Source organism: Natator depressus, chromosome 3, assembly GCF_965152275.1.
Source record: "Natator depressus isolate rNatDep1 chromosome 3, rNatDep2.hap1, whole genome shotgun sequence".
NCBI classification, from domain to species: domain Eukaryota; kingdom Metazoa; phylum Chordata; order Testudines; family Cheloniidae; genus Natator; species Natator depressus.
The window spans coordinates 1,106,263-1,119,363 of NC_134236.1; the positions used below are offsets into that span (position 1 = coordinate 1,106,263).

General features: G+C 55.3%; 1 protein-coding gene across 1 annotated transcript in view; it reads right to left on the reverse strand.

Annotated features, from left to right (window-relative positions):
• MPV17 (mitochondrial inner membrane protein MPV17) overlaps window positions 1–13,101 on the reverse strand; it is a 49,508-nt gene that overhangs the window by 12,034 nt on the left and 24,373 nt on the right. Inside the window, exon 3 of the mRNA XM_074947266.1 lies at window positions 9,089–9,204. Within this exon, the coding sequence (XP_074803367.1) occupies window positions 9,089–9,204 (116 nt within the window). The remainder of the gene's footprint in view (window positions 1–9,088; window positions 9,205–13,101) is intronic.

A 13,101-nucleotide genomic window follows, 5' to 3' on the forward strand; every position in this document is an offset into this window, starting at 1 on the left:
AAATATGGCAGGCGACCAGCTTGGCTTCACAGTGAAATCCTTGCTGATCTTAAATACAAAAAAGAAGCTTACAAGAAGTGGAAGATTGGACAAATGACCAGGGAAGAGTATAAAAATATTGCTCAGGCATGCAGGAGTGAAATTAGAAAGGCCAAATCACACCTGGAGTTGCAGCTAGCAAGAGATGTTAAGAGTAACAAGAAGGATTTCTTCAGGTATGTTGGCAACAAGAAGAAAGTCAAAGAAAGTGTGGGCCCCTTACTAAATGAGGGAGGCAACCTAGTGACAGAGGATGTGGAAAAAGCTAATGTACTCAATGCTTTTTTTGCCTCTGTCTTCACGAACAAGGTCAGCTCCCAGACTGCTGCGCTGGGCAGCACAGCATGGGGAGGAGGTGACCAGCCCTCTGTGAATGAAGAAGTGGTTCGGGACTATTTAGAAAAGCTGGACGAGCACAAGTCCATGGGGCCGGATGCGCTGCATCCAAGGGTGCTAAAGGAGTTGGCAGATGTGATTGCAGAGCCATTGGCCATTATCTTTGAAAACTCATGGCAATCGGGGGAAGTCCCGGACGACTGGAAAAAGGCTAATGTAGTGGCCATCTTTGAAAAAGGGAAGAAGGAGGATCCTGGGAACTACAGACCAGTCAGCCTCACCTCAGTCCCTGGAAAAATCATGGAGCAGGTCCTCAAGGAATCAATTCTGAAGCACTTAGAGGAGAGGAAAGTGATCAGGAACAGTCAGCATGGATTCACCAAGGGAAAGTCATGCCTGACTAATCTAATTGCCTTCTATGACAAGATAACTGGCTCTGTGGATGAGGGGAAAGCGGTGGACGTGTTGTTCCTTGACTTTACCAAAGTTTTTGCCATGGTCTCCCACAGTATTCTTGCCAGCAAGTTAAAGAAGTATGGGCTGGATGAATAGACTATAAGGTGGATAGAAAGCTGGCTAGATTGTTGGGCTCAACAGGTAGTGATCAATGGCTCCATGTCTAGTTGGCAGCCGGTATCAAGTGGAGTGCCCCAAGGGTTGGTCCTCGGGCCGGTTTCGTTCAATATCTTCATAAGTGATCTGGAGGATGGCGTGGATTGCACCGTCAGCAAGTTTGCAGATGACACTAAACTGGGAGGAGTGGTAGATACGCTGGAGGGCAGAGATAGGATACAGAGGGACCTAGACAAATTGGAGGATTGAGCCAAAAGAAATCTGATGAGGTTCAACAAGGACAAGTGCAGAGTCCTGCACTTAGGACAGAAGAATCCCAGGCACCGCTACAGACTAGGGACCGAATGGCTAGGCAGCAGTTCTGCAGAAAAGGACCTAGGGTTTACAGTGGACGAGAAGCTGGATATGTGTCAACAGTGTGCCCTTGTTGCCAAGTTGGCCAATGACATTTTGGGATGTATACGTAGGGGCATTGCCAGCAGATCGAGGGACGTGATCGTTCCCCTCTATTCGACACTGGTGAGGTCTCATCTGGAGTACTGTGTCCAGTTTTGGGCCCACACTACAAGAAGGATGTGGAAAAATTGGAAAGAGTCCAGCGGAGCAAGGGGTTGGACTACATGACCTCCTGAGGTCCCTTCCAACCCTGACATTCTATGGGTCTATGATTCTCCCAAGGCCATAGAATCCCCAACTAAATCATCCCAGCCAGGGCTTTGTCAAGCCTGACCTTAAAAACCTCAAAGGAAGGAGATTCCACCACCTCCCTAGGGAACCCATTCCAGTGCTTCACCACCCTCCTAGTGAAAAAGTTTTTTCTAATATCCAACCTAAATCTCCCCCACTGCAACTTGAGACCATTGCTCCTTGTTCTGTCATCTGCCACCACTGAGAACAGTCTAGATCCATCCTCTTTGGAGCCCCCTTTCAGGTAGTTGAAAGCAGCTATCAAATCCCCCCTCATTCTTCTCTTCTAAGACTAAACATCCCCAGTTCCCTCAGCCTCTCCTCATAAGTCATGTGTTCCACTGCGCTAATCATTTTTTTGCCCTCCGCTGGACACTTTCCAATTTTTCCACATCTTGTTGACACAGAGTGTGGGGGAGTCAGGGCCCTACACCCCTCTTCCTGGGATTCACCGTGACTCTCAGCCAGCCAGTAAAATGGAAGGTTTAGTGGACGACAGGAACACAGTCCCAAACAGAGCTTCTCGGTACCAGAACCCCTCAGATAGGTCCTTCTGGGGAACAGGGAACTTAGACCCCGAGCTTGGGGTTCCCTCTGTTTCCCCAGTCCACTCCCAACTCAAAACCCCCTCCAGCTGACTCACCCAGCCTGTCCCCGGCTCCTCCTCCAGCCTTTGTCCAGCTTCCCAAGCAAAAGGTGTCACCTGGACTCAACCCCCGTCCTGGGCTCAGGTTACAGGCTCAGGTATCCTCCTTCCAGTGAAGCCACCCCCTGCTATCCCATCCCCAATGCAGACAGTCCCAGTAAAACTCCCCTGCAACATTCCCAGGTCAATCCGCCCCACTCCCTTCTGTGTCACATCTCTCCCCCCTTTCATACTGAACTGAGCGGGGTCACTCTGACCAGTGACCTGGGGAAGTTCAGGGCCCCCTCTCTGGGACAATGCATCCACTATCACGTTGGCACTTCCCTTCATATGAACAACGTCCATGACATAATGCTGCAGGAGCAGGCTCCACCTCTGGAGTTTGGCGTTGGCTCCTTTCATGGAGAGTCAGGGGAGAGTGGTCGGTGTACACGGTGAAATGTCGCCCAAATAGATATGGCTCTAGCTTCGTAAGGGCCCACACCATGGCCAGGCACTCCTTCTTGATGGCCGTGTAGTTTTGCTCCCCGGGTAACAACTCCTTGCTCAGGTACACAATGGGGTGTCTCTCCCCCTTTCCATCCTCCTGCATTAATACCACACCCAGCCCCGTGTCTGAGGCATCGGTGAACACCACAAAGGACTTGTCAAAGTCTGGGTTTGCGAGAACTGGGTCACGGACCAGAGCCTCCTTCAGCGCACAGACAGCCTCCTGGCACTGCTCAGTCCAGACCACCTTGTCTGGCTTCCCCTTCTTGCATAGCTCAGTGATGTGGGCGGTGATGGTACTAAAGTGGGGCACAAATCTTAGATAGTACCTGCCATCCCAATAAAGGCTTGGACTTTCTTTTTGGTGTGGGGAGCAGGCCAGTCTCTGATCACCTCCACTTTAGCTGGTTCTGGCTTTAGGTAGCCGCTCCCCACCCAATGGCCCAGGTAAGATACTTCAGCTATCCCCACCTTGCACTTCTCTGCTTTTACAGTCAGCCCAGCCTCCTGGAGTTGGTCCAGCACTTCTCTAACCTGGGACACATGGTCCTCCCAGGTCTGGCCAAAGACACAGATGTCATCAATATACACCATGGCAAAACTCTCCATCCCCCTCAGGAGCTGATCCACCAGGTGCTGGAAGGTGGCCGGCGCTCCCTTGAGGCCGAAAGGCAGGGTCAGGAACTCATAGAGCCCCAGAGGGGTGATAAAGGCCGATTTCAGCCGGGCATCTGCATCCAGCGGCACTTGCCAGTAGCCCTTTGTAAGATCCATGGTGGTAAGGTACCGAGCTCCTCCCAGCTTGTCTAGGAGCTCGTCAGGCCTGTGCATGGGCATCAGATACAGTGATGGCATTGAGCTTCCGATAGTCCACACAGAACCGGATCGACCCGTCCTTTTTGGGGACCAGCACCGCCGGTGAGAACCAAGGGCAGGCAGATGGCTGGATCACCCCCAAAGCCAGCATATCCCGGACCTCTCTTTCCAGGTCCTGAGCAGTTTTCCCTGTGACTCAGAAGGGGGAGCATCTTATCGGCGGGTGCGACCCTGTCTGCACCCGGTGGACAGTCAGATTAGTGCGTCCAGGCTGGTTGGAAAACAGCTGTGTGGACGGATGCAGCACCCCCCTGACCTCAGCTTGCTGAGCAGGGGTTAGCTGATCCGAGAGGGGAATTGCTTCCAGGGGGGAGCCAACTCCTGTCTCAGGGAATAGATCTACTAAAAGGTCATCTCCCTGCTCCTCCCACTGTCCACACACGGCCAACACCACATTCCCCCTGGCATAATATGGCTTCATCATATTCACATGGTACACCCGGTGGTGGTGCGCCCAGTTCGACAGCTCCACCACATAGTTTACCTCATTTAGTTGCTTGACGACCTTGAAAGGGCCCTCCCAGGCGGCCTGTAGTTTGTTCTTTCTCACGGGGATGAGAACCATCACCTGATCCCCGGTGGCATAGGAACGGGCCCGCGCCGTGCGGTCATACCAAACCTTCTGCTTCCTCTGGGCTCTGGCCAGATTCTCCCTGGCCAGGCCCATGAGCTCAGGAAGTCTTTCTCAGAAGGTCAAGACATACTCCACCACTGACTCCCCATCAGGAGTGGCCTTCCCCTCCCATTCGTCTCTCATCAGGTCCAGGGGCCTGTCACGGAGTCCCCAGGCAATGCTCTGGAACTGCTCCCTATGAAGCCAGTCAGGGGTTGTCCCGTTGGTCCCCTCGAGCTGGGCGGTTGGTCCTGACGCCGGATGTTCCCCTTGGGAGGGGGTTCTCCATGTTCCCCCTTTCGGAAGTCCTAGGGTAACTCTCCCTCTGCATCATGGTGGGCCTGTTCCTTTCGGACTCCTCCCTGCCAACCCCTGACCGACTGTTCACAAACTTGTCGGCCAGCTGCCCTTTGCATCGCGGGTCCTCTGGCTTTTTGTCCACCAACCACAGCCTCAGGTCAGATGGGCACTGTTCATACAGTTGCTCCAGTACCATGAGGTCAAGCAGGTCCTCCTTAGTTTGGGCCCCATCTGCCCACTTGTGGGCATATCCCTTCATCCGGAGGGCCAGTTCTAGATATGTGACCTCAGGGGTTTTACACTGACTCTGGAACCTTTTCCAGTACATCTCGGAAGTCAGCCCAAACTCGTGTAGCAGGGCTTTTTTGAACAGTTTATAGACCCCTGTCTCCGCCCCTTTCATTCAGCTGTACATACCCACGGCTTTGGGGTCCAGTAAGCGGGTGAGAAACTGTAGCCTGTCTGCCGGGTCAACCCTGTGCAGCTCGCAGGTGTTCTCAAAGGCAATCAGGAAGTCATCTATGTCCTCCCCCTCCTTACACTGGGCCAGGAAGCATTTATCAAAGCTCCATGCAGTCCTGGGTCCCCCATCACTCACCGCAGCCAGGGGCTCGCTGCTCCTCAGCCTGGCCAACTCCAGCTCGTGCTGTCTCTGCTTTTCTTCATGCTGTCTCTGCTTCTCTTGTTCCTCCCGCTCCTCCTTTAGTTCCTGCTGCCTCAGCTCTAGCTCTTTCAGTTTTATCTCCCTCTCCCATTCCAGCTGCCTCAGCTCCAGAGATGGGGAGCTCCACTGGGAGGATCCCCTGCTGGCTGTGGGGTTCACGGTGCCCTCGGTACTCCTCCCAGCCCTTCCCTGAGGCATAGGTAGGAGGGGTCCCAGGATGCCCTCGGCAGCCATCTGACCACTCCCAGCTGGGACAGACACTGGTGCCCGCCCTGCATCTGCCGGGCTGCTTCCCTCAGAGACAGGGATCGGTTCATTCGAGCGATCCTCCTCCTCCAGCTGGGCAATCAGCTGTTCTTTGGGGCACTTCCCACTGCGCAGCCCCCTCTGCCTGCACAGCTCCACCAGGTCGCTCTTAAGGCGCTTCGCATACATCTTCCTGCTGGCCACTCACGGGCCTGTGCGCTCGCAGCTCCCCACGGTTTCCAGGAGGAACCCCTAGTGTGTCAGCCCTTCTCCAGGTCACCACCTCTCTCCCAGGGTTGAGCCCAGACTCCTCCGCCCCTGAGTCTGCTCACCGCAGTTCTCAGGGGGACCTGCAACAGTCCTTCTCGCTGGTCTCACTCTCCCAGGGGTTAAGCGTAGCTCCTCCGCCCCCCGAAACCGCTCCTCTTCGACTCTTCAACACACCTGGTCCCCGTCAATCCTCCTTCGTTTTACTGCTCCCCAGTCACCTACTGCAGGAAGCGCCGTCCACGGGGTGCAGTAGATCCCACCGCTGCCACCAGTTGTCATGGAGTGCGGGGGAGTCGGGGCCCTGCACCCCCACTTCCTGCGATTCACCGTGACTCTCAGCCAGCCAGTAAAATGGAAGGTTTATTGGACGACAAGAATACAGTCCCACGTTAGGATATAGATATTGTAAAGGCCCAGACTCTAAGAGTTTAGGTGTATTCTTATCATTTGGCTAGTTCTAGAGGTATAAAGAAAAGAATCAAAATCACTGTCTTAGGCTAAGGCCTTTGGCTAAGCAGCAGAGGCAGCCATAAGCTGGGAAGCGACCGGTCACCTCCTCACATTCCACACTAGTCACATTGACAGAAGGTGCTATGGGGCTGTTAGGATACAATCCTGTCCTGATAGTGCCTATCGCCTCCAGAGAAAGGGAAGTGCCTAGAAGATGTAAAAGGAAACTTAGTTTGATAGCGTCCTGTCTGGCAAGAACTCACTTATCCATAGCTGGGATGTGAAATCCTCATTTCTGTGTTGTTCTATCACTGTAGTCCCCATTTCCCCATTGTTTGTCTGTGTAATCTCTGTCTGGTTCTGTGATTGTTCCTGTCTGCTGTATAATTAATTTTGCTGGGTGTAAACTAATTAAGGTGGTGGGATATAATTGGTTACATAATCATGTTACAATATGTTAGGATTGGTTAGTTCAGAACTCAAGTTTTACTACATAGCCTGCAGTCAATCAGGAAGTAAGGGGGGGGAATGGGAACGGAATGGGGGTGGGGAAATTGGAATCATGTTTTGCTAAGGGGGGGAATGAGAACAGGGACACAGGTGTAAGGCTCTGTGGTGTCAGAGCTGGGAAGGGGGACACTAAGGAAGGAAACTGGAATCATGCTTGCTGGAAGTTCACCCCAATCAACATCGAATTGTTTGCACCTTTGGACTTCGGGTATTGTTGCTCTCTGTTCATGCGAGAAGGACCAGGGAAGTAAGCAGGTGAAGGAATAAGCCCCCTAACATCCCAAACAGAGCTTCTTGGTACAACCAGGACGCCTCAGACAGGTCCTTCTGGGGGGCAGGAAGCTTAGACCCTGGCCTTGGGGTTCCCTCCGTTTCCCCAGTCCACTCCCAACTCAAAACCCCCTTCAGCCAACTCACCCAGCCTCCCCCCGGCTCCTCCTCCAGCCTTTGTCCAGCTTCCCGGGCAAAAGGTGTCACCTGGTCCCAACCCCGCTCCTGGCTCAGGTGACAGGCTCAGGTATCGTCCCTCCAGTGAAGCCACTCCCTGCTATCCCATCCCCAATGCAGACAGTCCCAGTAAACCTCCCCTGCGACATTCCCAGGTCAATCCGCCCCACTTCCTGCTCCGTCACACCTTCTTGTAGTGTGGGGCCCAAAACTGGACACAGTACTCCGGATGAGGCCTCACCAGTGTCGAATAGAGGGGAACGATCACGTCCCTCAATCTGCTGGCAATGCCCCTACTTATACAGCCCAAAATGCCGTTAGCCTTCTAGGTGCCCTGAGAACTCATGCTGCAGCCAGGGCTTGGCACAGACCTCCACCCCACAGGCTGGGGGCCACCCAGTGCAGCCAGAGAGCCAGGGGCATCTTCCCTGGGAGCCAGCAGGGCAAGGAGGAACCCTGTGGAGGGTACCAGGCCCTGGCGGCTGCGGCCAATACAGATCCCCAGGGCTCTCGAAACAAACACAAATGGGAGAGACGGAGCTGGATGCCAGGGTGCCAAGGTCCTTTTGTCACTCCATCACTGCCTGCCACTGTGAGCCTTGAGAGAATCCCCAGCTTTCTCTGTGCCTCAGTTTTCCCACCTGAACCTGCCTGAGCTCCTGGCTGGGGAGCAGGGGAGCTTATGCAGTATGTTGAGCTCTCAGGCAGAAGGCAAGGCCAACACTGACCATGAGAGGACAGTGCCCCCAGCTGAGTCCCTGCCCCTCTCCCTGCAGCACAGCGTCCCCAGGGCCTTGGGGCCAGCACAGGCTGAAAGTGAGAGCCTCAGTTTCCCCTGTGTGAGGCACTGTTCCCCAGCAGGTGGGAAGGTCTGGGGGCTCTGGGGCAGGTGAAGACACAGGTGTCGATGGCGCCTGGCAGCCTGGGCCCTTAGGTCCCATCTCCATGCAGCTCTTGAGAAGAGAAGGGCAGATCCATGGCCAGGACGTGGACACCTGGCGCCCAGCAACCCAGAGAGACGGGGATTCCCTGCCTCTCTGCAGGGTGCTGAGCCCCATCCCCCAGCTCGGGAGCAAAGGCTGTGGCGGGGGAGCTCTACGTGTGGGTTGTGGGGAGCAGTTGGAGGCACCCCGGGAGTCTGACAAAGGAGATCAGACAGACGGGGGGGACAGAGCTTGAACCCCAGGGGTCGCTGCAGCTGGGCTGGGCGCCGGCTGCCCAGAACGGACTCTGCTGGAACCTTCACTTCTCTGGGCGACCCCAGGGCTGCCTGCGCCTGTGTGCCAGGCCACGGACACACCCGCCTGTCTGCCCACGCTGGCTGGGCGGAGGCCGAGCTCCGGAGTGAGAACTGCAGGCTGAGTGGGAGCAGCTGGTGGGGGCAGGCGGGGATCTGAGTGCTGGTGACCCTCACCCACCAGCCTTGCTGGGCCCGTCCCTGGGAGCTGCTCCCTCTCCCAGGCTCCTCGGCGCTAGGACTCAAGCCAGGAGCTGTTCAACACAAGGGCATGGGAGCGGCACAGCGGCCAAGTGCCACATACTAGAATTGGCTCCTGGCCGGTTCCGGCACCACTCAGCACTTCGCCCGCCGCGGCGCAGACTGCAGGGCCGGGGACCAGCTCCGAGGGCCAGGGCCTAGGCAGTGAGCAGCCATGGAGCGCCCTCCTGCCCCAGAGGGGTGCTACACTGATGCCCCCTGCCCTGGGCTCTCCCCCCAGCATGGCAGAGTCCCATGGCTGCCAGCCAGGAGGCACTGACAGTCCAAGGAGCCTGCCAGCCGCAGGGGTAGAATTCTGCAGCCGCTGCCTGCTCCCGGCTCTGCTCCTCGCACGCCCGGCGCCAGACCAGCTCCGCATGCTGGCGTGCGCGCAGCCTGCTGCCATGGGTCCCCCGCTCTGCTCCCAAGGGGCCCTGGGGGGGACGGGCAGGGGGCAGCACTTACCACAAAGCAGAAGCCAATGGCCATCATCTTCAGCGTCCTGCGGCTGCTGTGCCCACTCAGGCCCCTTCTCTCCACCAGCTGCTGAGAGATCACGTCTCCGACTCCCACCAGGGACCCTGCACAAAGCAGCCCCCAGCTGGGTCAGGAGCGCGGACCCCTGCTGCCCTCCCCACCCCCTTCCCCAGTGCCCACAGCTGGGTCGGGAGCGCAGACCCCTGCTGCCCCCCCCCCGTGCCCACAGCTGGGTCAGGAGCGCGGACCCCTTCTGCCCTCCCCGCCCCCTTCCCCAGTGCCCACAGCTGGGTCGGGAGTGCAGACCCCTGCTGCCCCCCCCCCCAGCACCCACAGCTGGGTCGGGAGCGCGGAACCCTGCTGCCCCCCCGCCCGCCCCCCCCAGCGCCCCTGGCCCATCCATCCCCGTGTCCCATCTCTGACAGTGGCAGCACCAGATGAGAAGCAGGTCTGCGAATCCCACAGTCACAGAGGTGGGATAATCTGACCCCCCCCACATCTGCTGCTGGTCTCTCAGGGTAGGGCTACTTCACAGTAAACGACCAGCGGCACAACCGCGGCTGGCAGGTCAGCTGGCTCGGGCTGGAGCCCAAACATCTATTATAGCCCCCCAGGCTGAGCCCTGGGAGCCCCAGCCAGCTGAGCGGGGCCAGGGCGGGTCTCTTCCTGCAGTGTAGACACACCCACGTAGCATAAGCCTGAAGCAGGAGGTTTAGTCTCCTTGCCTGACGTTGTATCATTAACCATCACTCTGGATGTTTCTGTGACCCACAGAAAGGTCCAGCCCCTTTCTGAATCCTGCTAATCTTCTTGACCTCAATGACTTGCTGTGGCAGTGAGTTCCACAGATCCCTCATTCAGCTCCTTTCCAAGGTAACAATCCCAGTCTCATCACTCTCTCTGCACAGGACACCTTTCCAGGTCTCCAAACTCCCTCCAGCTCTGCACTATCCTAGGTGAGATGGGGCCTGGCACTGTGCAGTGTCCAGATGGGCTGGCGCCACTGAAGAATATTCTCCATCATCTCTATCCCATCCTTGTGCATCCGGACCTTGCAGTCGTGTTTCTGCCCAGAGCCGAGGTGCCCAGCACACGGCCCTGGTCTGGAGCTTGTGCAGACCCTGGGAGATGAAGGGCCAGTTGAAATGTTTCCCTCCATTACTCTGCATTTACCGACACTGAATTTCATTTGTTGGTGTATGGCCCAGTCCCCTAGCTTGGTTCAATCCCGCTCAGGGCCTTGCAGGCCTCTCTGGTCCTGACGAACCACGAGCTGCCCCTTCCCAGATCATTAACCACCACACGACCCGCGATGGGATCCAGTCCACCCCGTGCTGTCAGCCTTCAGCCACAATGAACACTGGCCGTTTCACCTGTCTCCTAGCCAGGCTCTGCTCTGTGACAGCCCTTGGCCTCTCACCCCCGGATACCTCAGGAGCCCCTACCGCGGGCCCTTGTCCAAGTCTGAAAGGCTGACGTGATCCTGTCAACCAGTTCTCCTTTATCCCGACACTACTGACACACCGGGGGGCACGAAGCAGCGTTCATGGCGGGCCCCTGTCAGTACCTGGCCTGGGCAGGGAAGCGAATGATCCAGCCCAATTCGGGGATGAATCCTGCTCACGTGCTACCTGAGGCATGCTGGGCGTACGCTAAGCCTAAATGTCCAGAAGCGGAGCGGGTGGAGCCTCTCAGAGCCTGACCTGTCGAGGGGTTGCTGCTCTGTTTTACTGATCGTTTCAACAGCTCCCCGGGCTCACCCCGGAGCCTTTTTCAGTACGGATACAACACTGGCTCCTCTCCAGGGCTCTGCAACAGAGCTGCGTTTAACGAGCATTTGGACAATTCTGCTAGCCACTCGTCCACCCCACGCCTCAGCCCTGGGGAATGGAGCAGACAGGCCTGGCCCCTTCTCCTGACCCCTCACTCTCTGACAGCGCCTCGTCTCTCCTAGCAGAACGGAGCAGCTCTGGGACCAGGATGTCCCCCCAGCCTCCTCCCTGCAGACTAATGCAAAGAAATCATCTAGCTTCTCAGCAACTGCCTTCCCTGCTAGCCTGCTCCCTGCAGCCCCAGCCCGCCAGCGCCCCAGCCTGGCTCTGGGCAGGCGTCCTGCGGCTGAGGACCTTTCCCCAAAGAGGCCTCTGTACCAGATGACTAAAGGGTAGCTAATGCAATGCTGACATTTACAAAAACTCTCCAGAGGCGACCCTGACAATTACAGGCCAGTAAAGCTAACTTCAGTACTGGGCAAAATGGTTGGAACATAGTAAAGAACAGATTATCAGACACACAGATGGACATGATTTGTTGGGGAAGAGTCAACCCAGCTTTTGTAAAGGGAAATCCTGCCTCACCAGTCTATTAGAATTCTGTGAGGGGGGTCAACAAGCCTGTGGACAAGGGGGATCCAGTGAATAACTTGGACTTTCAGAAGGCCTTTGACAAGGTCCCTCACCAGAGGCAAAGTAAGCTGTTATGAGATAAGAGGGAAGGTCCTCTCCTGGATCAGTAACTGGTTAAAAGACAGGAAACAAAAAGGTAGGAATTAATGGTCAGTTTTCATAGTGGAGAAAGGTAAAAAGCAGGGTCCCCCAGGGCTCTGTATTGGGACCAGTGCTGTTCAACATATTCATAAACGTTCTGGAAAAGTGGGTAGACAGTGAGGGGGCAAAATCTGCAGATGATACAAAACTACGCAAGATAATTACTTCCCGCAGACTGTGAAGAGCTACAAAGGGATCTCACAAAACTGGGTCACTGGGCAAGAAAATAGCATGTGAAATTCAATGTTGATAAATGCAAAGTAATGCACATTAGAAATGTCACAGAGTGTGGGGGAGTCAGGGCCCTGCACCCCTCTTCCTGGGATTCACCATGACTCTCAGCCAGCCAGTAAAATGGAAGGTTTATTGGACGACAGTAACACAGTCCCAAACAAAGCTTGTAGGTACAACCAGGACCCCTCAGTCAAGTCCTTCTGGAGGGCAGGGAGCTTAGACCCCAGCCTTGGGATTCCCTGCGTTTCACCAGCCAGTCCATACTGAAAACAAACCCCCTCCAGCAGGCTCTCTCCCCCTCCCCCCAGCTCCTCCTCCAGCCTTTGTCCAGTTTCCGGGGCAAAGTTGTCACCGGGCCCCAGCCCCCTCCTGGCTCAGGTTAGTCCCTCAAGTCAAGTCACCCTCTGCTATCCCATCCCCAATGCAGACAGTTCCAGCAAACCTCCCCTGCGACATTCCCAGGTCAAGCCGCCCCACTCCCTGCTGCGTCACAAGAAAACATAATCCCAACTAGACATATATAATGACGGGGTCTAAATTAGCTGTTTCCAATCAAGAAAGATCTTGAAGTCACTGTGGATAGTTCTCTGAAAACATCCACTCAATGTGCAGCGGCAGCCAAAAAAAAAAACAAAACAAAATATTAGGAACCATTACCGATAATAAGACAGAAAATATGTTGCCACTATATAAATCCCTGGGACGCCCACACCAGGAATGTGCGCGCAGACGTGGTCGCCGCATCTCATAAAAGAGATATTGGAATTGGAAAAGGTTCAGAGAAGGGCAATAAAATGATTAGGGGATGGAACAGCTGCCATATGAGGAGAGATTAATAAGACTGGGACTGTTCAGCCTGGCAAACAGACGACTAAGGGGGGGGATATGACAGAGGTCTATAAAATCATGACGGGGGTGGAGAAAGTAACTAAGGAAGTGTGATTTACTCCTCACACCATAAGAACTAGGGGTCACCTAGTGAAATTACTAGGCAGCAGGTTTAAAACGAACACAAGGAAGTATTTCTCCACACAATGCACAGTCAACCTGTGGAACTCCCTGCCAGAAGATGTTGTGAAGGCCAAGACTATAACAAGGTTCAAAAAAGAACTAGATAAATTCATGGAGGATAGGTCCATCGATGGCTATTAGCCAGGATGGGCAGGGATGGTGTCCTTAGCCTCTGTTTGCTAGGAGCTGGGAATGGGTGACAGGGGACGG